At 35.0% G+C, this 27,144-nt stretch overlaps 1 protein-coding gene across 2 annotated transcripts in view; it reads left to right on the plus strand.

The window, feature by feature from the left end:
* The first annotated feature begins 972 nt into the window (after window positions 1-972).
* Window positions 973-27,144, plus strand: part of unc5da (unc-5 netrin receptor Da) — a 357,817-nt gene continuing 331,645 nt past the window's right edge. For both annotated transcript variants that reach the window (XM_056446616.1, XM_056446617.1), the window contains exon 1: window positions 973-1,369. In XM_056446616.1, the coding sequence (XP_056302591.1) occupies window positions 1,279-1,369 (91 nt within the window). In that variant the 5' untranslated portion in view covers window positions 973-1,278. The remainder of the gene's footprint in view (window positions 1,370-27,144) is intronic.

Here is a 27,144-nt window from a genome sequence, read left to right on the forward strand (position 1 = left end):
ACTATTTTATTTTAAGCTTTGGGCCATTCAATGAAGCTATTTTGAAAACTGATTTATTGTAATTTATTTCTTCTTTTTTTCATTCATTCATTTAACTGCATAATTCTAAAGCTTGTACACTTGGTCCCACAGTCTTGAATATTCTGTTCTAATTTAATAGTAATAACATTTAAAAACAGCTCAACAACTTGTGATTACAAGCTGATTATAATTGTTTTCATTAATATAATTAAATTGCTTGTGGTTAATTATACACTCATTAACATCATAACTGTAATGTAAAGTGACCTCAAACTCTAATAACCCTTCATTAATTAACAGCCATATTACCAAAGCATGAGGCTGTTGTTTTTTTTATATATACAAAATGAAAGAATATGCTATGATTAATATCCAATGAGTATAATTGCGCGTGTTTTTTTAATAAATGTTTTATTTAACATTTGAGGGCACAGTTTCTTAATAATCGCGTTTTAGCGCGCGGAATGCGTAAAATTCAAAACTTGGACTGGAATAAACTGCCCATTGATTGCAGAGCGCGGGAAACCGCTGAGTCCGCTCCACTTACGCAGTGATTCCACATATTTTTTTTATTCAGTGCGACAACACAGCTTGCCTGTATGGCTTATTTTACACATTTCTCTCTCTTTTTTATTTAATCCGTGGAAACAAAATTTACGAACTGCGTAATTATTGTCTGCAATGCAAATGGCTCGACCAATTAGGCCCTACTTGTTTACAGACATAACAACGACAACACTCTAGCTCGTGCGAAATATTGCTTAATTAAACATCCATTATTCTTCCGAGCAAATTACGCACGAGAGACGCGCCGCCGCTTCTGCTCTCAGCCCAGTGGCCCCCAGGAGCCCGACACGATCTGTGATGAAATCAGTGTAACGCAACCAGCTGTTCATATGTCATCTCGAATTTAGGCGACATCTGACATGTATGCTCATGTATCATCTCTTACTCAGGCGCATCTGGTCACTTCGCGGCACATCCGAGCAGCGGGGTGAAGGACAGCCGCTGCGCTCCCTCCGCCCTCAATCACCCTCCGCTATTGGCCAGCGCGCACCGGCTTCATTATTCCAGTCTCACGGATGCGCGAGACACTCACTTCAGCACGCGGACGAGAGAGATTCGCGCAGAACTTCGGGGTTTATCGCTACGGAGGGACCTGTTACTGAAGCCACGGGAACGCACGGCACATGCATGAGAGCGGCACACGCGAGCGGCTCCCCGGTTTAGTTGGGGACGCAGGAGAGAAGCGCAGAGATGATGGGACGCTTTGGGAAGAAGGGACGATACTCCTGCTTTGGCTTCCTCGCGGTCCTGATCCTCCTGCTGCCATATGCGATGGCTAGAGGTAGGAACAACTTAACTGTTTGCGAGCCTAACCATTATACAGTACTTTCCCTTATTTAGCTCTCTTGGAGAGTTCGCGCACTCCGTATGAATATGCATTCTTTGGGTGATGTTCTGTTATGACTGTGTGTAATGTTGTTTTCAATGCCGATCACGATTGTTTCATTATCGAAAGCTCTTTGGGATGAAGCATGTGCAGTAGGTGCGAATTCGCGTAAAACTCTGTGCACGCATGCACAAGTATGCGCTTAAGGTTATCACTGAACCAAACGCCCGAATAGGCAAAGATGCTTTAAACAGTAGCGAGTGCCAGTGCACGGGGAAATGTGTGGCGCTCACTGTATTTTGTAAATGTCTGTAAAATGAGAAATGACATTAGTAGTCTCCACTGAAAGCCTTCAACATTTCGGTCTGCGTAAAGCGTGTGTTTATTGGAGTGAGAATGCCAAGCGTGCGATGCGCAGCGCAACAGGCAAGAAAGGCGCCTTTCCATCTGATTCTGCACGCTTGTTCTTGAATGACAATCGTGCAACATTTTCATTTATAACTTGCGTTATCTACGAAGTGTAGCTGTACATGGATTAATGTACTGTAGCTTTACTGTAACATCACTTTCAGAACCTTTAAGTACTATATTTTATTTTTTTCTCATTTCATATTTTGGGAGTGGGGGATCAGTCATTTTTATAATGGCGTTTTATTACACTTTATGTTATTTATCATTATTGTATAATTTTAAGGTTGTATGCATTGGTCATATTTTGTGTAACACTGAATATTAAACATGGAAAATCAGATTTTATTCATCAAATATGTTCGCTTTCTATAACAACAAAACTACACAACAACGTGTAATAAAATTAATAATACTAATAATAACAAACATAATAATAATTTTGCTAATAAAATATAAAATAAAATAATAATAATAATAATAATAATAATATTGATTATTATTATAAAGTGATATTACTATTATTATCATTATTATTATCACTATTATTATCATTTTTATTTTTATGATGATTATTATTAGTATTATCACTATTCTATTAGTATTATTATTATTATTATTATTATTATCATTACTATTATTATTATATTATTATTATTATTATTATTATTATTATTAGTAGTAGTAGTAGTAGTAGTAGTAGTATTATGTTTGAAAGTGCATGTTATGTATTTTAATTACATAGCAGATTACAGTTGGGGCTGTTATATTTACCTGTATCAGTTACTAATAATATAGATTTGTTATGGACTGTAAGGTAAGTAATAATAGCAGAAACTTTGTCAGTATTTTTTTATCTTCTGGCCACAGCTGCCAAATTTTATTTATCATATAACAGGATTTCTTTTCTTTTCTTTTCTTTTCTTTTCTTTTCTTTTCTTTTCTTTTCTTTTCTTTTCTTTTCTTTTCTTTTCTTTTCTTTTCTCTTTTCTTTTCTTTTGCAAAATGTGACTGGAAAATCAAACTGTGGTATCCTTTTAAAAGAATAATGCATTGTTTTATATTAAAGATTAATATGTAACATTTCCAGAACTGAAAGCAGAAGCAAGGCAGCAATTATCTTATGTTAAGAGTCACTGATGCTTAGTAAGGAGGTGGACGGGGCACAGGCACTCTGAATACAATAACTATCATTAAGATGTTCAACCGAGATAGATTAATTGGATGTTTATAAACAAGTGCCCAATTAGCTTTTCATTAATTGCCAGTTTTCCCATTTTTGTCTATGTTGTGGCCCTATGAATGGTATCTGCAATTTGAGGCAAAGCAATTAAAAAGAAACCTGATGCTTAGGTGGGCAATTTGAAGTTGATGGTCTTGTTATAAAGTACGAGTGCTGTTATTACCTAAGGCACCCCTAAGGGCCACTTTTGAGATCTGTTTTGTGTATCTGGCAAAATTGATTGCTTGAGTCTTTGCTGGGGTCACAGAATCACAGAATATTTTATCCATTTAAGTTTTATCCATCTATGTTTGTTTTTCTGATATTTAAATGAACATAGTATTGATTTATTTGATATCGAAGGGCATTATAGTGTTAAACAATAAAGATACCAAGACTCTGCAGCAAGTTTGATCAATCCAGAATGTTCTTTCTCACTCTGATGTTTGCTGCTAAGCAACATCTGACCTCCTGATTCTATCATCCCTTATGATAAACTATTTGCAAGTCTATTAGCAAATTAGCCCTCAGGATTTGATCCTCCTCCTTTCTTTAAACTATGGAAATCAGCTCAAACTGGCCTAACATTCATAATTAATAAGTTCTTCTCGCCAGCATTAAGAGGGCGTTGCGTAAGATGTATCCGGAGATATCACTCTGTTGGTTCATTGGGGGAATTCATTAATATGCAAATGAAATCGTGTCATTAAAATATCCAATCATCTGTCATGTTCACTTACACCGCCTCGAGCGCTGACATCATCTACTGTTTCACATCCGCGCTCAGAAAAGCTCCGCACCTGTCAGAGAGAAGTTGTTATTGAAAACCATAAACAAACCCAAACTATTACAGCGTTCGCCACATCGCCTGTGGTCAGAACGTTAAATGTCATTTCCTTTAATGTAACGTGGGCTCTTTTTTTTAACTTCATAAAGTTGATGCGAGACACAGAACGGAAATGTAGCCCTGGGCGGCAGTAGATGGAGATGTAACTGTGCCCGATTCAGTGATAGAGGCGCACATGGTAATGAGTTCGAGTAGCTTTTGAAGTCTCCAGAGAGGTTCTCTGATGGCATGAGTTATGAATAAAGGCAGCGCGTTCCGTCTGAACATAAGCAATGTTTAATTTATCCTCCAGTATCGTTAGACTGACTCTCACAGTATGCTTTTTAACATCTGCACACGTCAGAAGCAGAACCGTGATGTGAATTTGCACTGTGGGACACGGTTCTTTATGTTTGCTTGTTTTGTATTTGTTTTTTTAGCATGTGAGCCACGAATGAATATGACATAAGTATGTTCATCAATAGAATATTACTCACAGGATATCTGTTAAAGCTGATGCATTGCAACTGTCGTTCACAACCATCGCATACTGTAACTGCAAGGCATACATTTCCCAGAATGCATCAGCAGTGTCCCTGGAGAAATGTTCTGTCATGTTATTGTGAGAGCTTGACATGAACCTGGTTGCTGCAGAGTATTTATGAAAGCTAGAGAGATATAGAGGACCAGGTCTTCTCATCCTCAGGGATCAGGAATGGAGCTGGAACAGAAGTTGCTTGTTAGGAAGATGGAATCCTCTTGTCATTTGTCTTAGGTGTAACATGAAACGGCAGCCCTTTCCCGCTTGTTTGTGCTTTTCAATTCACGTATAAGAAGCTTCATGTTTTTTTTTTTGCTGTGTAGTGTTTATGCATATGTGTGAACAGGTGTTTATGTGTAATTTCCCCTAAGAGGTTTGCCATGCAATCCATATGTGCTGCGTTTGTCAGGAAAATCTCAACAAAAGGTCACGTTTAATCTTTCAAACACTCATGAATTTTCAAAAGGAGGGAGGATCTTGGTTACGGCATGCATTTTCAATAACAGGAGGGCAGCAGGGGTAGTTCCATGATGGGGGAGGCTGAGTATGAAGATTTTTGTGTTTGTTTGAATCATTTTCATGGCTTTGGAGGTGGCATTTGATTTATTTTTGGTAATGTTCTTCAACGCTGTATAGTAGTGGTTGATTTAGGAGGGATAAATGTCCTGTAGAGTTAACTCTCCAACATGCCTCAAAACACATGCCTGTAAATTGCATTTAGTATGACTAGTAAGACCTTAAAAGTCCCTTGAAGTGCTTTTAAATGTGCACATTTTTATTCAGTGTTTGACGTGATCTCAACTGAAAAATGAAGAGAGGGCAGGACATACACTGAAAAAAATTATTCAAAGATGATTCCTCGGATTTACTTTTTTCTTTTTAAAGTTAAGGGGTTGTAAACAATTCAGCCCAAATTATTTGAGCTGAATTTAAACAAACAAATTAAGTTGAACATTACTAAATTTAATTAGTTTGTTTAAATTCAACCCATATAAATTGTTTGCAACAATTTTGCAGAACCATTTCTTTTTCAGTGTAGAGTAGCTCCTCCTCTTTAAAAAAAAACAGCTCTGCCAGTGAGAGTGCTTGAGATCAAGCGCAAATGAAAAGCAAATGAGAAGCGTCAAGTCATTCTAAATCTGTATGAGTTTATTTCTTCTTTTCTTCTGTTGACCACAAAATATTTTGAAGATAGCTAAAAACCTAACCATTGACTCCCATATAGGGAAAACAAATACCAGGGAAGTCAAAGGTTACAGGTTTCCAACATTGTTTTCAAAGTATTTCCTTTTGTGTTTAACAGCTCAAGCTTTGTGAAAATAGCTCAAGGTTTGAAAGAAATAAAGGTTGAGTAAATCATTACACAATTTTCGTTTTTGGGTTAACAATACCTTACACCAGGGGTGCTCAACCCTGTTCCTGTGGAGATCTACCTTCCTGCAGATTTCAGTTGCAAATCATATCAAACACACCTGCCTGTAATTATCAAGTGCTCTTCAGGTCCTGATTAATTGGTTCAGGTGTGTTTGATCAGGGTTGGAGCTGAACTTTGCAGGAAGGTAGATCTCCAGGAACAAGGTTGAGCAGCCCAGCCTTAAACCATCACCAAGTGAGAAATTTGGGATTTGCTGTTAAAATCAACCACTGTTTAACCTTTTACATATAGAATTGTGTATGTATGTATTTATTAATGTTCTGCTCATCATGTAAGTGTATAACGGTAAATACAAATGTAAATAATTTCTGGAACATTTTGATTGTCTACTATCTACTTCAAGGCTACTTCTTTCTGCCTACCCACACAATTCTTGAACATTAGGACAGATGCGGTTGAAGTATGCTAGCCAAAGGGAATTTCAACTTTGCTGTCTGATATTGTAAGTTTGTTTGAGGGTGAAAAATGCCACAATGTTCTCTAGCCAGTCCTGATTCTAACACAAGTCCACAGCTTTTGATGCAGATTTCATGGATGTGGTGTCAGTTAACAAGTTAAATCCGTTCAAAATCCACACTAAATAATTAATTTGTGAATTGTACAGATATGATGGCATCTGTTTTTGGTTCAACGTCTCACTCAGTCTGTTCTGAGTGAGTGAGCTGATTTTGTTAGGAACATTTTAACTATAAATTAAATTGCACTCAATTTACTCACCCTCAAGCCATCCTTGGAGTATATATACAAGATTGGGGTTTATAAGTTATAAATGAAAAAAAAAAAAATAAATAAAAATTGTGTTACAAAAACATCAGCTTTATAAGACATGCGTTGACTCCCTGGTGGTGTATGGGTTAATTCGATGATGGTTTTATGATGGTCTACTTGAATCAGTTAATCATTAACTAGCACATTTATTAAACCTTTTTCTTGCAAACTAAACATCAGAAAGTACTTTATACTTTTAAATCTTAAGTATATTAAAAGCAAGTGCCTTTGTATCTTGAAGGACTTTATACTTTCACTGGATTAATATTTCATTAGGATACCTGTACTTTTGCTCGAGTGCTTGATTTGGCTACTTTCTCCAGCACTGGTCAAAAGTGAACAAAAGAGACTGATTGAAACACCAGGTATAAAAGTGAATGAGTCATTTGTGTGTTGGGAGCAAGTTGACCCCAAAATGTAACTTAATATCAAGTGCAAATAGGAACAAAATAGTTTACAAAATGATGCACATCATAGTCTGGCGAAATCAAACACATGGACACTACATAGAAAGCATTATAGACTCCTGCACACTCTGTGTCTTCTAACAGCTTTTACTTCAGCAGAAAATGTTCCATCTGATGTTTATCTCAAATGCCTAAAAGTTTCTCTTTTTTTGGGACTCCATGTGGTGACACAAATGCGTAATCTTTCCTACATTAAGACACTAAAATAGAAATATGAAGAACAAAATAATGATGCATCTTCATGTTTTTAGGTCCATTGCAGTTTTACTGAGAGATAGAGACTTATCTTTAGTAACACAATAAGCCTTTTAAACAGTAATCCTCATAAATGATTGTGAAATTACCAGAGTTTATTTCACTGATGAATACAAAAACAAACTGTTCAATCCAGCAATGTCTTTTTTTGTTTTTTACCAGTGAGACGTCATTCAGCCATCAGCAGGGCTTGACATTAACTTTTTTGATCACCAGCTTCTGTGGCTTGTAGTTTTCCAACATTACTAGCCACTCACCATTTTCACTAGCCACAACTTTGTTGTCGGGAAAATATATTTTATATGCATAAAATTTGACTTTGGCATGCTCAAAATGACTTGATTTAGATTTTGTGTTATGTCCACATGCCTCCTTCATTTTACTTTTTGTGTGCTGTATATGACCTTACTCATTGAGCATGAGCAAATGGGCTGTGGTTTCATAGTGTCGAATTGCAATTAGTTTTTATTTCACATGACTTTTCAGGGCTCAACACTAAGAATTTGCCTCATTTTTTTCTAGCCACACCAAGAATAAATACATTAAAAAATATTAGTTTTTAGCTCAAAATAACTGTAAGCAAAAGAAAGCAGGTGAAAAACATATCGTGTGCGATAATAATAGGATGATCACATGCACACAGTTAACGTAAAGGTTCATTAATAATCAGTTCAAAGAATAGTTAAAGCGTTAACCGCTGGTCCTTAAAAAACATTTAAACATGAAAAAATCAAGCGCTTGAAAGCAGCAGGACTGTGGGTACACTTTTTGTCCAGTCTGTTTAAAAGAGAAGCGAAAATGGATGCTTCACGCAAGGAACCTTTTCTTTTTGAAATTTTTAAGTGGCTGTCTGTTAAATTCAACCCTCATTTGGTGGATGTTAATGTCAAGTTCTGCCCATCAGTACCAAAATACTCAAATTTCCTTCATCAACCTGAAAGTCATTTTATTATCATTATTTATTTATTTATTTATTTATTTATTTATTTATTTATTTATTTATTTATTTATTTATTCATTTATTTATTTATTTATTTATTTTTGGAGTGAAAGGCACTGTATTAGTGAATGATAACTCAGAATATATTATCTTAACACAGTTTGCCAGTAAAGACTGGGTGTATTTTGGAATATTGCATAAAAAGATACTTAATGGAACTGTCAAGATACTCAAAACTTAAAAAATGCACTTAAAAACAAATGTTCAGCTGAAAAAATGTGGATAAACTGTGATAGAAACATATTTACTGAAAAAAAATTCAGCATGCACATCTAAAAATGCCATGTGATTTTGTTTTAACAGATCATGAGATAATAAAAATTGTGGAAATGGGATGGCATTAATTAATAGGACCGAGCATTGCACACCTTTAGTTCATTCATTCATTCATTCATTTTCCTTCGGCTTAGTCCCTGATTATCACAGTGGAATGAACTGCCAACTATTCCGACAAATGTTTACACAGCGGATTACTTTCCAGCTGCAAACCAGTACTATGAAACACCTATACACTCGCATTCACACGCACACTCATACACTATGGACAATTTTGTTTACTCAGTTCATCGATATGTCTTTGGACTGTGGGAGAAACCGGAGTACCCGGAAGAAACCCACATGAATACAGGGAGAGCAAACAAACTTCACACAGGAATGTCAACTGGCCCAGCCGGGACTCGAACCAGTGACCTTCGTGCTGTAAGGCGACAGTGCTTAAGTCAAATGTTATTCTAAAGTCCCCTAGCCAAAGTCTATCATCTGAGTGGTTTGGTGTTATTACCTACAGAATGGTCTTGATCAGTAGCCAAGTGCCACTGCGTGTTCATTGCGTTTTGTTTTCATCATTCGAGGCGTAGGTAATTTATTATATAAGAAAATGTCCATATTGGCTTCTCCGATTCCAGTGAATTCTACTTTTCTTTTTGATATTTGGCACCAAATTTTCAGGACATGACAAGTTTGTTCTCTTTGACTCGTTGGATCTGAACAGTTCTTTATTCTCAAATGATTGTGATCAGTTTTGCACATTAATCTAATATTCGTCTTTGGATGGAAAATACCTATTTGCACTGTTTGAAGGCCAAACTGCTAGAAAAAAAGAGGGCTGTTTATACATAACAATAAAGCCATCACCTTTTGGGTTGTGGGAGGTTGATGGGCCAAAATAGCAAAAGCACTTTGAAAACATAAAACAACCATTTGAGAAAAAAAAACACTAGTTTGCTTGGCCATTTTATTTAGCAAAAAGGATATTTGTACTGTAGCTCTAAAAGTATTGCCACTCAGTTCTCCTGGCACGTGCCCACACCACAGTTTCTTTTCCTGAGTGGCCTTGTTTTCCGTTTCTCCATCTTCATTTGCGTCCCCTCAGAGTGCTTTTGAGAGAGTGCTGAATGAAGAGCCTTGGAGATTGCTGTCTTTCCTCTACTGACCCTGAGTTTCACCACAAAGGCATAACTCGCACCATTAACCGTGAACTCCTGAGAATGAGTGCTTTCCTTTCTCTTCCCTCTGCACTAAGTCTGTTTAGCTTTTCAGCATGCAAAACAATCCTGACTATCAGGTGTAAATATTATGGACTATTATACTTTTTTTTTCTTGAGTGCCAATACTTCCTTTTAATGTCATGGCCTTCCTGTTGACTGTTTTTTGTTTGTTTTATTTTTTTATGTTTTGCCTTGAACTGCATCTCAGAAGGGGAAAAGCTACAGATGAGTATGTAATAAAATAATAGCACACAAACAAATAAATATAATTGTATATTATTATTAAAAACTATATATATATATATATATATATATATATATATATATATATATATATATATATATATATATATATATATATATATATAAATATATATATATAAATATTATTATTATTTTTTTTATTTATTTATTTTTTAAAATACTGATTTCTTTTTAAAATACGAATTATTTTTCTTCTTTCTTTCTTTCTTTCTTTCTTTCTTTCTTTCTTTCTTTCTTTCTTTCTTTCTTTCTTTCTTTCTTTCTTTCTTTCTTTCTTTCTTTCTTTCTTTCTTTCTTTCTTTCTTTTTTTAAAAAAGATATTTTTTATTTATTTATTTATTCATTTAGTTATAATGTAGTTTTTATTAAAATAAAGTGTTACCAATAAACATTAACTGGAAATGTATTATTACATTTATTATTATTTATTTCATTTAACTGTGAAAATGAGACATTTACATGGCAACCCGCTGATAATAATAAAATTTACAGAAATATAAAAAACATATAATAATAATAATAATAATAATAATAATAATAATAATAATAATAATAATAAACAAAATAAAAACAAAACAAAACAAAAACAATAAATAATAATAAATTAATAATAATAATACATTTCCAATCAACATTTATGTAATGTATGCAATTTAATGTGTATTTATATAGCGCATTTATCATGTACACCTTAAAGCACTTTACAATCATGAGGGGGGTCTCTCTACACCTCCACCAGTGTGCAGTATCCACATGGATGATGCGACGGCAGCCACAGGACAACGGCAACAGTGCGCTCACCACACACCAGCTATTGGTGGAGTTGAGTGACAGAGCCATTTCGGTGGATAGGGATGATTGAAGGACATCAAAACAAGATGTATGGGCGGGGTCTGCCCTTTAATAGTTTACTCTAATCTGTATCTTAAATAATATTAAAGGGCACCTATGGTGAAAAATCTACTTTTCAAGCAGTTTGGACAGACATGTGTAGATATAGTGTATAGACTGTCATATTGGGGTGATAAAAACACACCCAGTCCTTTTTTTTTTTCAATTTAACAAAATAAAAACGGTGGAACAATCGGAACCGTTTTCAGAGCGACCGCAACTTGACGTAGGAGTGTGGTCCCCCCGCCCACCGAACTGATTGACAGCTGCACGTGTTAACATGTCCCGGTAGTCACGTGAATAATCATATCAACAAGAGAGGACGTGCGCAAAGCAACCGAGAATAAAAGGTCTGTTCAGTTTGTTAGGACCATCAATCATCATCAAATGTGATCAAGTGTGAGTTTCACATGTCTAAAATGTTTTAAAACAATGCATGTGTGTAATGAATTACAGCGATTTAGCTTAGCTTTACTTCATCAGCACAGCCGTGTGTCAGAACAATTATAAAGGAAGCTGCTTCAATCTCGGTTTGTTGACATTAAATCAGGTTTTTTTTTTGTACATTAACATAACAGATATCCATACAGCAGTGGATATTAACCTGTATCCTGTCACATTTGCATGCGAAAAGAGTGCAAAGCTAAACACACTCTGTCTGTCTGTGTGTGTGTGTGTGTGTGTGTGTGTCTGTGCTGTATATCAGTGTGTGTGTGCGCGCGTGAACTTTATAATGACATTGTGTGTGACAATCTGCTGCGTAAAACATATGCTGGATAAGTTGCCAGTTCATTCCACTGTGGCGACCCTTTATTAATAAAGGGACTAAGCTAAAAAGAAAATGAATAAATGAATGAATGAATATACATTTGACTACCCCTGTAATTGTTTGTACGATTGTGAATGCACATTTGCTCCAAAAATAACACCAACAGACAGCGCAGATGTTCATAAAACATGTTTCTTTAAAAAGGTGTATTTTATTATACACTGGCTCGAACATGGAAGTTATACAGTAAAATTAAAAAAATAACTTAAATGTTTTTGAGAACCACTCAATATCCCTCAAAACACTGAAAACATAATAATAAGTTTGATTAATAAACAAGATGTAATTCAATTAAACATATAAATTTGATTCACTGCTCCGGGTCCTAAATGCCTGTGGTATAGGTGAATTAGGTAGGCTAAATTGTTAGTATGTGTGTGAATTAGTGTGTATGGATGTTTCCCATTGATGGGTTGTAGCTGGAAGGGCATACAGTGCGTAAAACATATGCTGGATAAGTTGGGGGTTCATTCTGCTGTGGCAACCCCAGATTAATAAAGGGACTAAGCTGAATGATCAATGAATTTGGTTCACTAAGGCATATTACCGAACATAACCGAAAAACGTGACCCCATCCCCCCATCGTCAATGTATAATTCACACCCTGTTTTAAAGGTAGAAGTTGGGTTTAAGTTTTGGGTAAGATTATGGATGTGGAATAAGATCATACTTGCACAGATATCAATAAACAGTTAATATCTTAATAATAGGTTGGTAATAAGCCAGTATAGTTGATTGTGTGAATTGTGATTTAAATTGTGTGTCTATTTATTGTATTTGATGTTATTTTAAGTTATTTAAAACAGTTTTATTTAAATTTCAGTTAACTATAATAACCCTGCTTTAAAAGCATCTTTATGTTCTGCTGCTTTCGAACCCAGCCAAAGTTTTGCTTATTCATATTATTACAGTTGCCAATGCAATAATGACAAATTAACAGGCGCTCATGCAAACATACAAACACATTGTAACGACTGTTTGATGGATATCATGAATCAAACTCTGTGCAGTAATCACACAAATGTAAACTAGTTTAATGTATTCTCCCCTCATTACCCCACCATGACAGATGTCTGCTTTTGGTCATTGTATTTGAAAAAATGATCCGACAAGTCTCTTTGATGTAAATCGATATCTCTCCCAAATATGAATATTTCATGTTTTAATAATCAATTGCAACATTGACAGAGATGTAAGAGGTTGTCTGTAATAAAATATAACGCAATTTAATCTCAGGGCTTGTGATGGCTACGCTGTCATTGAGCTGTTTTCTGATTGGCCCATGGGCAGTATTGATCACAGTGAGACTGGCAACATGAGCAAGCACAGCTAGCTAGCAAGACAGTTGTACAAGTTAGTTTTGTCTGTGTGTGTGTGTGCATGAATCCTATGTATTGTCGATGAAATGAGAAACTATGCCGTGACATTTCCTAAAATACTGTAAAAATACTGTTTTTGTGCTTTAGTTGTAAGTATTGTAGCTTATAGTGGCTAAGCTTAGATTATATCCACCAATGCTGTAGGAATGGTCTTCCTTGCTGATGGGAGCATTTTATACACTGGAAATAATGTCCATACAGTTTATGTTTTTTAAATGCAGGTGCAGGTTTATGCTGATAAAGTGTCAATGTGTGTTATTAGATGCTGGTTAAATGTTTGTTTATACTTATTTTGTGCTTTTAGATGCTATTTTTTTGCTGGTTGAATGCTGGTTTTAGAAATTGATGATTAATACTGTTGGTTAAATTTTGGCTAAATGCAGGTTTATGCTGGCTAGATGTCGAAATGTTTTATTACTTGCTGCTTTATGCTGGATAAATGTTTGTTTATTCTGGTTTTGTGCTAGTTTATGCTCACTAGGCACTTTATTTGCTGGTTAAATGAAAGTTTATTCTTGTTAGGTGCTTTTTTGCATGGTTAAATGCTAATTTATGCTGGTTTAATGCTAGTTTATTATGGTTAGTTGCTAGTTAAATGTATATGTTGGTCAAATGCAGGTTTTCACTGGGTAAGTGTAGCTTTATAGTTGTTAAATGCAGGTGTATACTGGTTAGGTGTGAATTATATTGATTAGGCACAAGTTAAATGTTGGTTAGACACTTTTTTATTCTAGTCAAATGAAGGTTTACTGTTTAGATGTGGCTTAAATGCTACTTTATGTTGGTTAAATGCTAGTTTATAATGGTCAGGTGCTGTGGTGGTTGGACACTTTGTGCAGGTTTGTACTGTTTATACTGTTCTGCTGTTAAACTGATTAAACTGGGTAAATACTAGGTTAAATGCTGGGAAAAGTGTTGGCATGTGCTGGATAAGTGCAAATAAATGCCGGTTAGACACCTTTATGGTTGTTAGGATCATTTGTGCTGTTTAAATGTTTTGTTAAATGCTTTATACAGATTGAACTATGATTTATAATAATAATATGTTGCAAATTAAGTGTGTATGCTGGTCAAATGCAGGTTTTTTTCTGGGTAAGTGCAGCTTTATAGTAGTTAAATGTACACTGTAAAAATTCCTTGTTGTTTTATTAAAAAAAAACAAAAACATGAATCCATTGAACTTATAATAGTGTATATATAACATAATATAATATATTAATATAATCTAATATAATATAATATAATATAATATAATATAATATAATATAATATAATATAATTTTATATAATATAATATAATATAATATAATTTTATATAATATAATATAATAATATAATATAATATAATATAATAATATAATATAATATAATATAATATAATAAAGTTAAACTGACTTAAAACAGCTTGGGTAACTTAGTTTAAAAAGTTATAATGAACTAAAAACATATGCTGTCTTGAGTAATTGATCATATAATTTTTTACAGTCTAGGTTTTTACTGGACTGGTTAGGTGTGATTTATATGGATTAAGTGCTAGTTAAATGTTGGTTAGACACTATTAACTGAAGGTTCATACTGTTTAGATGTGGCTTGTGCTGAAAAAAGGCTACTTTATGCTGATTAAATGCTAGTTTGTGATGCTAAGGTGCTGGTTGAATACAGGTATAGTATATGCCGATTGGACACTTTTTGCAGGTTTGTACTGTTCTGCTGTTAAACTGTGCTTTAAACTGGGTAAATGCTGGTTAACAATGTTGAGGCACTGGCTAAATGCAGATGAGAATGCTGGTTAGTTATGGTTGTTAGGTTCATTTTGTGCTGTTAAATGCTTAGTGAATGCTTTTAAACAGATTGAATTAATAAGTTGCTAGTTAAAGTTTGGTTTATATTGGTTAAATCCAGTTTTATGCTGGTTTGATACTTTTTATGCTGTGTATGCTTTATACTGCAATTATAATTTATAATTTATGGTTAAATACTGCTTTTTTACTGGTTAGGAATTGGATTGCACTTTTTTTAACCATCTATACTGGTTAAATTGTGGTTTATAATGCAACCCAGGTTCATTCTGAAAACGTACCCATATATATATTTCTGGAGAGCGCCAAATACGTCCCAGGAGCTATGTTTTTTTTTTTTTTGTAGATTTGGTTTTCACAAATCCACCAAATTTCTCTCGCGTGTGCTATTTGCACCTGCTCTGGTCGCATAATTTCACCAGAGGTCGCTGTCAACTGACTGAATGACTGACTCACGACCAATAAACTGACTCACCCTCCTCCTTGCCTAAACCTAACCAATATTGTTTTCAAAAGCACCGATTGACCCCCCACCCACTCCCCTAACCCCAACCAACAGTGATTTCAAAAGCAATCCAGATAAAGAAAAGCCCTCACGGCAGCCTGATTTTTTACCACGTTTTCAGATTTTACAACATTCTCACTCTGTTATTTGCTTGTTTATTTTATTTTTTGGCTTTTATTTTTGTCTTACCTGCTTTCTTTAAACGTTCTTTGTCGGACTTGAAGAACGTCGTCTCAGTCAACTCTTCTCTGTGTCTCAAGTCCACCAACGTACGTGGCAAGCCACTGGACAAACTGGCAACAGCCATCCATATGGAGATAATCTGTCAGCTGGCAAGCATGAAAAGGGACAGCGTCATACTGCCTCGTAGCGTTCGTTTTAAAGAAAAAATGCAGCCATATGTACTTCTGGCTACATAATTCACGATCTCCAGAAATGTATATAGGGCTACGTTTTCAGAATGAGACTATGTTGTTATAATGGCAAGGTGCTGGTTAAATGTTAATTTAGGTAAATTCAGATAAATGCTGGTTAGTCTTTATGTTGGTTTAATAAGGTTTCTGCTTATGTGCTGGTTGTAATGTTAACATGGTCAAATGTTAGTGTGTGCTGGTTACATGTTAATGCGGGAGACCTTGGCAGCCAGAAGCACTGGTCAGAATTTTCATCAAATATTTCTCACCCTCCTTAAAATATGAATATAGCCAAAATATGTACAGTTCTGCTCATAACAAAATTGCAAGATGTTTTTTTTTTCAGGATTTCCAGAAAAACAGTGAATCTGCCTACTGTTCTTCACAGAAAGCCTCTGCAACTTCTTTGTTTCCTGTGTTTTCTGAGTTACCGCTCATGCTTGCTGATTGTGAGGTCCAGTTTTGCCACTTAAGCTTATATAACAATATAAATAATTTAAGTTAACTTCTGAATAAGATAATTGTTCTATTGTCTTGTGGAATATGCTTCACCACACAATGCTAAAAGTCAAATGTACATAAGCACAGCTGTGCCATCTTGATCTCATATCCTCCCATACACTTGAATTTCATTAAAACGGTAGCCTTGGTTTAAATAATGAGTGTGTCACTATATAATATTGTTCTATCTTCTAGCTCATTTCATACACATGTTCTTGAGGCCACTCGTAGGATGCGCTCTGTGTTCCGTGACCGACAGTGGAAAGCGTCATGTTCTTATGCGCATGTATTTTTCATTCTCACACACACATTACAGAGGCCGTGTACAGTGTAGGGCTCACTGCATCCGCACGTTGATGTATGGTCAGCAGTGTCAGAGTAAAAATCTGCTGGTGCTTCACGCCTCTGTGACTCACTGCTTGTAAAAGAGCAGGAGAGCCGCACAAACCAAGTGTTTTGAGAAAAAAACATTCACACTTACAGCACAGAGCCAGCTCCAAACAGACACTTTTCTCCCCCGCGCACGGTTTTTCCTCACAATGAAAAGTAGTTAATTTTCTTTACAGCCCTTTTAACTTCAGTGTGGGTTTAAAATATTGTCCGCATTAGTTTTCAGGTTTGCTTCCCACTGTGAGATTGCAAACGTTCCTCTAAAAGCACATTGTCTTCTAAAACTCATTTGAGAATAGCGGAGAAAGCGGCACTTTCTTCTCATTTAGAAATATCCTGTTATTATGCTCTTCAGGCTGATTAAATAAGTTGTTGCTGCTTGTTAATTGAACAGACTGGCTCATGCGGAATGTCTCTTAAAAATGGTAATGTATATACATACAGTTGAAGTCAAAATTATTAGCCCCCTGTTTATTTTTTTCCTCAATTCCTGTTTAACGGAAAGAAGATTTTTTTCAATATATTTCTAAACATAATAGTTTTAATAACTCATTTCTAATTACTGATTTATTTTATCTTTGCCATGATGACAGGTTACAGTGACATTTAAAGGCGTAAGTAGGTTAATTAGGTTAACTAGGCAGGTTAGGGTAATTAAACAATAAAACAAATAAGACTTTCTCCAGAAAAAAAAAAAAAACTTATCAGACTTGCTGTGAAAAATTCTTTGCTCTGTTAAACATCATTTGGGAAATATTTCAAAAGAAAAAAAAAATCAAAGGGGTGCTAATAATTCTGACTATATAGGTTGATTTTATTTTAAATTACTTTTTAAAACATACACATTTTAATCTGTTTAATTCAGTGTTTATTACTGTATATACAAGCAGACATTGTTGAATTATTTATTGTGTATTTTGCATTTCACTTACTTTCCCTTGTTGATTATGACAGATGTTAAATAAAACTGTTATTATTTATTTTCACAGTTATTTATTATTATACAAATCAGCTGGATGCAGAATTCACTATCCTATGTATTCATATTGTTAATTAACCCTTGTGTACTGTTGAAGATGTTTTAATGCACTCTGGGGGGATTTTGAGTGTTAATTTGGCCATAACTTTTTCTGTTTCAGCTAGCAGAATGATTTTTGGTGTCAAATCTTATTTTGACACATATTTTGAGAAAATGCTTTGAATTGTTCATAAATAAACAAATTTACTACCCCTTTGTTATGTCCGTGATGAAAACATCCACTAAATTAAACTGTAAAATGCATCAGATAAATCTGTTAATCAACCTTAGTCTTGATCAAAACTACTAAATGGCTTAGACAATTACAGAATTTTAACTCACTAATTGCCAAATTCATAAATTATGTCACTGATTTGATGGAAAAAAACACACACAACATATTGTCAATATAAAAAGTAATTGTGGACTGGATTTTTTTACCTTTTATCAAAGTCTTGGACATGTGAAACAACATTGCCTTTGCATTGTTTATGTTTAATTTTCTTTATTTTCTCCCTAATTTACTGTTAGTGGCTGTTTTTGCCTCATTGACTTTCATTATATCCACATTTTTTTATTACAAAAAACCATGACACCATATAATCATTCATTTTTTGATTGTTGATGGTTTTCCCTGTTGGCAAGGGGTAAAATTTGTAATTTTTACTGTTGATCATCAGTTGGCATTATTAACCCTTTAGATAGGCCTGTGCAAAAACAAAAAAACAAAAACGTAGTTGTGGATTTTATATGGATTATAACAGCAAATTTATTTTTTACATATAATAAAGTGTATGTGTGTCTGAGTGTATGAGAGAGACCTTTACGCACTTACCTTCATGAGTTTGAAAAAATCTAAATGTGCATCTCAGCTCTCAGAACTACATGGAGTAAACATAAATAAAGACTGTGTGTTATGCACCATGAATGTGGTTGTAACGGAAGTCAATGGAGCTTGACAGCCACTAAAAGTAAATTAGGAAGAAAAAAAAAATCTAACAATGCATCACAGCCAATGTTGTTACTAATGTCCAAGACTGTGAAAAAAGATAAAAAAATCCAGTCCACAATTACTTTTTATACTGAAAATACGTCATTTTGTGTGTGTGTGTGTTTTTTTTTAACTAAATTAGTGACATCATTTGTGAACATGTCAATTAAAGATGTTAAATTCTATAATTTTCTAAACAATTTAGTAGTTTAGATCAGGACTGAGGTTAATTAAAAGATTTATGCATAATAATAATAATAATAATTTCTAAAAAAATCTTCAACATTTTTACAGCTGTTAATTTTAGTGGATGTTTTCATCCCTATTATAACAAAGAATGGTAAATTTGACAAGTGCAATATTTTTAGGGTTAACAATATTTATTCATTCATTTTCTTTTCGGCTTAGTTCCTTTGTTAATCTGGGATCGCCACAGCGGAATTAACCACCAACTTATCCAGCACATGTTTTTACGCAGCAGATGCCCCTCCAGCCGCAACCCAACACTGGGAAACACCCACGCACTCTTGCACACACTCACATACACTACAGCCAATTTAGCTTATTCAATTCACCTGTACCGCATTTCTTTGGACTGTGGGGGAAACCGGAGCACCTGGAGATAATCCATGCGAACACAGGGAGAACATGCAAACTCCACACAGAAATGAACCAGTTAACTTTCTTGATATGAGGCGATTGTGCTACCCACTGAGCCAACTTGCTGTCTGGGTTAACAATATTAAGGAACTTGATTAATATTAATATTTTTACTCAGTCACAAGATAATATATGCTATTGTTTTAGTGTCAATTGCTATCTGGGAATAACATAGCTTGGAATGTTGTAATTGGCCGATCATACGTATTCCAGAGAGCTGTGTATTACTTTTAAAAACCATCATCAACTGTAATCTTTAATAAATCTCAAAATGTACCTATACTAACTGTACAAGTGTGAACTAACTATTGCTAAAATGTGGTTTCCTGACAGTTTACGGTATTTCTGTCTTGTTTCCTGTCAGTTCTAAGTGACAATAGCAGACAACTTTAAAGCATGTTATTCTATGAGCGTTGTTCTTTTATGAACGCACATGCCTCTGTGTCAATTTTCGTTTTCCCACTTAAATAAAATAGTTATATAATAGTTGTCCTGCACCCAAAATATGTTATCACACTTTTTTGTTTCCCCTAAAACCTCAAGCTGTTGGTGAACCATTGTACCTTTAGCAAGTTGATTTAAAAGGGCTAAGTTTTTAACATCACATATATTTACTTACTCCTACTTCTCACTGTTGATACCAGGTGATATTTTCTTTCTCTGCATTGCCACACACACACATGTTGGCATTGGTGGTTTAGGACTCTCTATAGTTGTAACTTCAATCTCTTTCTCTTTCTCAAGTTCTCACTTTCAGTCCTCCCATCTGTTTCTCCGCACACACATTATTCTTTAATATCCCACTTTCAGAACTTTCTGTTCTCTCTACACGTTTCCCTCTCCATCCTGCCCTTTCTTCACACTTTTCTGGTTCTCTCTTACACATCAAAGATACAATCGTGTGTTCATTGTTCCCCTTTGGCATTCTTTTATCGACAAGCAGGGTCTTCTAATGCTTTTGGTCATTTTGATTATGCTTCCCCACTAAACGGTTTGCCTGTATTTGTAATATACAAATACTTTTTTAAATAGGCACACTTTCAGAAATATTTTGGAGCAGCTAACCCCACACCTACCCCAAACACACCCACTTCTGAACAACATAAATAAGCAGCAGGCAAATAAAAGTGAAGTCATGCAAATTTATTGCAAAAACCAATCATATACTGTAGAAGTGGTACAAATAAGTTGTGTTGGATTCTAAGTCCTCTGAAGCCACACAATGTCTTTATTGCGAAGAGGAACAGAGTAGTTTATGAGCAGTGCTGGCCAAGTTACTTTTAAAAAGTAATAGATTACAAATTACTGACTACTACTGGAAAATTGTAATTTGATTAGATTAATAATTGCTTCATGTAAAAAGTAGTCAGATTACTTTACTTTGAAGTTACTTTTAAAACATACAGTTGAAATTAAAATTATTAAACCCCCTGAATGATTAGTCCACCTGTTTATTTTCCCCCAAAGTTCTGTTTAACAGAGAGAAGATTTTTTCAACACATTTCTAAACATTATAGTTTTAATAACTCATTTACAATAACTGATTTATTTGATCTTTGTTATGATGACAGTAAATAATATTTTACTGGATATTTTTCAAGACACTATATATAGCTTATAGTGACATTTAAATGCTTAACTAGGTTAATTTGGTTAACTAGGCAGAATAGGGTAATTAGGCAAGTTATTGTATAAAGATGGTTTGTTCTGTAGACTATCGGAAAAATATATATAGCTTAAAAGGGCTAATAATTTTGACCATAAAAACTGAAACATAATAAAACCATAAAAACTGCTTTTATTCTAGCCTAAATAAAACAAATAAGACTTTCTCTAGAAGAAAAAAATATTATCAGACATACTGTGAAAATGTCCTTGCTCTGTTAAACATCATTTGGGAAATATTTAAAAAAGAAAAAAAAACTCAAAGGGGGGCTAATAATTCTGATTGCAACTGTAAAACCTATGAAAAATGCTAAATAAACTGCAGCTCTTTCAGTAATTTAATATTCACTAATAAAACATTACAATGGGTTGGTCACAGCAGCTTGACATATTCAAAAAAACTTAAATACTTAAAATTCTCTCATCATTCACTTGTTTCAAACCTGTTTGTCTTTTTTTATTATATATATATATATATATTTTTTTTTTTACACAAAATAAGACATTTAGAAGAAAACTGGATACCTGTAACCATTGACATCCATTGTGCTGCACTGCAGTGGTTGGGTGTTCTGTGTTTGTCTGAAGTAATTAGTCTTCCGAAATGTCTATATTCCATACAAAGTATGAAGCTGATCAGTCAGCTCTTGTCACGTGACTCATGGTTTTTAATTGCGTGTGCCTGGAAAATGCAAGCATGTGTAATATGCGCTCCCAATATGCTCCTGCGCGCCTCCATTGGAAATAACAAACTTCTGTGTGCAAAAGACAAGATATGTAAATGGCCCCATAAGCAGCCACACTTTTCTTTACATTCAGAGGATATCTTCACTTGCAATCCTGTACAAAAATCAAATTTAGCCTATTTAGGCTGAGTTGGACCTCAGTGTTTTTGGGCACTGATGTCCTCTTTGGCGACGAATATCATCGTAGAATGCTTTCTATTTAAAAGCTTGAACTGGTTGAGTTAAAAGCAGTCGAAAGTTTTTTAGAGACTGGACATAAACTTTATTTCACAGCAATATGTTTGTTTTTACGCTCAATGAAATCAAAGTAATGTCTGTATTTCCACTTGAAGAAGCAGCCACTCTCTTCAGCAGCTATTTCAGCATGTTTTCTTCAGCACTTTAAAAGCGCATGCTCATTAACTGACTTTGCAGCGGAAACGTGATTTAAAAGAAGTATTTTTTCTTCCAAAAACTATATTTGGAAAGCAATTCAATTACATTGACTTTAGTAACTGTAATCACATTACACAAATTTAAAATGGAATTCATTATATCACTGTGTTCCCCAAAAATGTAACGCGTTACTGTAGAATGTATTACACCCAACTCTGTTTATGAGGTACTAACCATTTCAAATGATCTGGATATCGCTCATTGATATTCTACAATTTAGCATGACTTAATCAGTAATGAAACACGGAGGAAGCCAATAGCATTTGACATCTGCAGCTGAAGCAAGACACTTTTCTGGTGCCAATATTTGAATTTATGACAGACATTGTCTGTCAAGTTGTACAGCAGATGGAGACTGTCATCCCCCCCCCCCCCCTTCTCTCCCCTCTCTACCCACTCTTCTACCCAAACTCCTATTCTTGCCCTTTTCAAATTTCAGACTCATCATCACCAATTATTTTATATTATATCTATTACGGTAGGTGGCAATGATGCTCTTAAGGAGTTAGTCGTCATTAACCTTTTAACTGTCCCATCAAGAATAAAGTAATAGAATTTTTTTTTGGATTGCATTTCTTAACTCCAAATGTCCCTAGTTAACACAATCAATGCATTTTTTTCAACACTTCCCATAATTTCTAAAATATCAACCTCTACCAAATAGTTGATATGTCAGTTTATGGTACCAAAATTAATACATATACAATGAAAATCAGAAAATATGAAGTGCAAGACCAATTTATTTAAAAACATAATTAAAAATAAAAAAATTTTGAATACTAAATCATCTTTATGTTTTTGAGTATGTATGCCATAAAATACTTCAGATTCTCTTTTAAAGAAGAAGAAGAAAAAGCGGAAGAAAGTCCATTCCTTTCAGAAATAACCTGTTCTACCTAGGGAGAGTTGGAATATTCATATCTTTTGAATGAATTATGACTGTAGTTGCGTCTGCCTGCTATATCCTGTTTTTTATATTGACAAATAGCTAGGTTTAGGGCTAAGAACTGGGATACCTGCTCAAAAATGTGTTCATAGTTTAATAAAAAGGAAATGGTTTTGATTGTTTACTTTGGAAAAATGTAGAACCCAATAACCTTTGTGAGCTGTGGGAGAAAAAACCCATATAAATAAAAAATAGAATTCTATTTGATGCAAGAATTTATAATGGTGCTGTTTGATTCAGAGAGGAAGAAAATGTAAAGTAATTTTGTTTTCTGCTGATAGATTGGAACAACTGATGTCTTACTTATACTTTATACTTGATGTCATAACTCTCTGACTATTATGCACCAATAAAAACAGAGTTGAACTAGAAATTTAAAAGTTTCAAAGATGCAACAGCATACAGTAACAGTATAGTATAACTTTATTAATATGCAAAAAAATTATTTAACCGCCCTGAGATTTTTTTACCCACATATTTTTGTCTCTCTCATACACTTACGACCTGCAGAAGACAAAACCCGGATGAATAAAAGAGGAAATGCTTCATGGCCACAAATGAAGGCACCGGACGGCTGCAGTATGATAATCTGGCTTTAACAAATGAAAACGACGACCCTGAGACGGCTCGCTGTGGCCAGTCCGCCCGAGGTCAATGCAGTCTTTTATTTTCCAATTAGCGAAAGAGAGGAGAGTCGCAGCCTGCCGGAGTCTCTCTTGTGGAGAAAATGTGCGGTCTCTCCTGCTATAGCTGTTCCTTCCGCTCCCTCATATAATTCCATTCCGTTCTGCGATTTACATGCAAATGAGAGCAAATTACTATTCATTCAGAAGTGAAATTGGGAATGTGCATGCTAATGCTAAGAGACCGCCATCATAATCTTTGTTCCCCGTGTTACCTGACTGAACACGTATCGACGGCATGCAAATGTTTTCTGGCAATGCGAAGAAATTGAAAACCTTTAAAAGGGCACTTTTTAACTTCCCCAAAATACACAATAACAGAAATGAGTAAAATCACTAGTACAGGATAACACTGGAGGAAAAAAAAAAGCCACTAATAATCATTACCCACAATTTCTCGTCTCTCTCTCTTTCTCTCTTCCATTTTGCAGCACACAAAGTTATTCAGCTTGAGAGTGACACAAATGATTGCAGTCTCACCATCCGTGAAACAAAATGAATGCCGTCTAATCATGTTTCGTATGTTTAGTAAGCGTGTTATGTGTATGCTTCATATTAATTGTGTTTATTTATGTAAGTGCTCCACTATATTTGGCAGTGATCATTTGTGTTTTAGCATTTCTGATTTGTATGATGCAGGTCAAAGTTCATGCCACAAGAATCTATTAGTGTGCAGAAATATTTGGAGCCTAACTATGGGTGTATATTTGGATGTAAATAATAATATATTCAGTGGGGAAAGTATGGAACATGTTTTTGGGAATTTGTTTTTGTATTTTTTTTGGATTCATGTCAGGTGATTGGCTGGGTCATTTTACAGCTTGATTTTCTTTCTCTGAAAGCATTTGAGACTTTCCTTGGCTGTGTTTTGGATCATTGTCTTGCTGAAGTGTCCACCCTGGTTTCATCATCCTGGCAATGTAGATGTTGGACTGAAGCAGCTAATATTACATTTACAATGACGAAGAGCAGAGGATTGCTGAATAACTCCTGAGAGATTTAAGCTACTGTCTGGCCTTTCACTGCCTTTCTACACCTTCCTTTTTTCATGTGTTCAGTACTTTTTCTCTGTGTCATGTCATTTTATTACTCATATTTTTTTTTGTAAACTAATTAGTTTTGTTGTCTTTGCATATTTGGATTTCTTTGGTTGTTACCAACATCCGGTGAAAATTTCAAGTCATAAGCACCTTTTGAAATACGTTTTTTCAAATGGTGATGGAGCAAAAGATAATATACTCAAGGTCTTCCTTATTATTATTATTATTATTATTATTATTATTATTATTATTATTATTATTATTATTATTGTAATTCATAAATTGCTTAAAGATCCTGTGAAGTGCTTTGAAATGTGCATTTTTTATTCAATGTTTGACAATCTCAACTGAAACCTGAAGAGATTGAGGGACATAAAGTAGCTCCTCCCCTTTAAAAAAAAACAGCCAATAGCATTTGGTTTTTATCACAGCCCTGCCAGTGTGAGTTGTCAAGCTTAAGCAAATCAATTGAAACACAAATGAGAAGCGTCTTGAAGGTGCGGGGCATGTCAGATACTAGAGAGCATTTGATTGGCCAAGATTTGATGAGAAACTAAAGTATGAGTTGACATGGAAAAAAGAAATGATGCTCTGTTTTTGGCAGAAATGACAAACTGCAAGCTTTGAATGTTTAAATCAGGTTTATATTTTCTAAATGCTCATTTTGTAGCACATTAGCTTATAGATATCCTTAAAACTAACATCTAAACCACTATCTAAAAATTTATTTAAATTTCACGAGACCTTTAGGTTAATTTGATGTAAGATAATTTAAAACAGAAGCTAATTTTAGCATTGTTTTTTTGTTGTGTCTCACACTTTTTGCAGTAGGTTATTAGTTACCTGTAGTTGGTTGTCTTTGTCAAGTAAAATGTCTATTTTCATGCATTATTCTAGAAAGAATATAGCATAAAATCTCTCCCCGGATGCCAGCAGTCTGTTCTTTGAGTGTTGTGCCCTGCCTACCTGCCTGTATCATCATGCATATTTTATGAGAGTTTTTACTACTGAGTGATGAGGTTGCCTTCCATGTCAAATAGCCATCGGTTGTAGCTCAGTCTGTTCTGCGCAGCTGTCAGATTGGTAAGAGGTCTAAGTCAGCATGCATGCAAGAGGGAGAGGGGGGTTTCATCAGTTGCACGCTTCAAAGCAAGCCGAATGCAGTAAGAGACCTTCGTGTTTAGATTACTCTTTCAATTTCTAAACAGCACACCTGCATCACCTGAGGCCACGGTGACCTCGGATGATCTGTTCAAGTTTGAAATGTGTTTGAAATCTGTTGTGCTCACAGTTGAGGACAGAGATTGCGGTTGTTTTCATGATCATAGTTGCTTTCATGAATGTGTATTTCATCATTACTTTTACTTCGGCATAGTCTCTAAGGTCAACATAGCGGAATGAACCGCCAACTATTCCAGCATATGTTTTACGCAGTGGATGCCCTTCCAGCCGCAACCCAGTACTGAGAAAATAAATGTGTATGCAAGAGAATAAAGACTTGCGATTACTACAGTATGATTGTGTATGTGTACTAGGGGTGGGCTTTCCCCCACAGGTCAAGACATGTGCTATGGGTGAATTGAATAAACTAAATTCGGTGTGTGTATGTATGTGTGTGTGTGTGTGTGTGTGTGTGTGTGTGTGTGTGTGTGTGTGTGTGTGTGTGTGTGTGTGTGTGTGTGTTTGTATGGGTGTTTCTCAATTCTGGGTTCTGGGTTTCTCAACACTTCCCATTCACTTTGAAGTCAAGCGTTGCCAAGCTGAATTGTAGATTCGTCTACGCTGCTTCAGCGGCATTGCTCGCTGCAGAAGTTGGGAATTTTCTTACATTTTACAAGCGCCAATGGAAGCGTCAGCCAATCAAATCGATTTATGCAAATAACCCAGCTCAGACAGCAGCAGATTGTTGAGTAATTTCATTGGCTGACGCTGCTATGACCATCGCGTCAGCCCCAACTTCAGACACATCCTTGGTCAAGCGTTGACGCTAAAGTTCCGTATGAATGCATGGTTACAATCACTGAAGAATGTGGACAGGGTGGCGTTAACCTGATCCATGATCACTGATTACAGCAGAATCGTATGTCAGTCATTTCTTGTGTTCTGAAAACACGGACTGTGAATAAAAAGAAAAGTTATGCAAATGACTGAAGCATTGTGAGCATA

The sequence above is a fragment of the Danio aesculapii genome, chromosome 21, assembly GCF_903798145.1.
Source record: "Danio aesculapii chromosome 21, fDanAes4.1, whole genome shotgun sequence".
In the NCBI taxonomy this organism is placed as follows: Eukaryota; Metazoa; Chordata; class Actinopteri; order Cypriniformes; family Danionidae; genus Danio; species Danio aesculapii.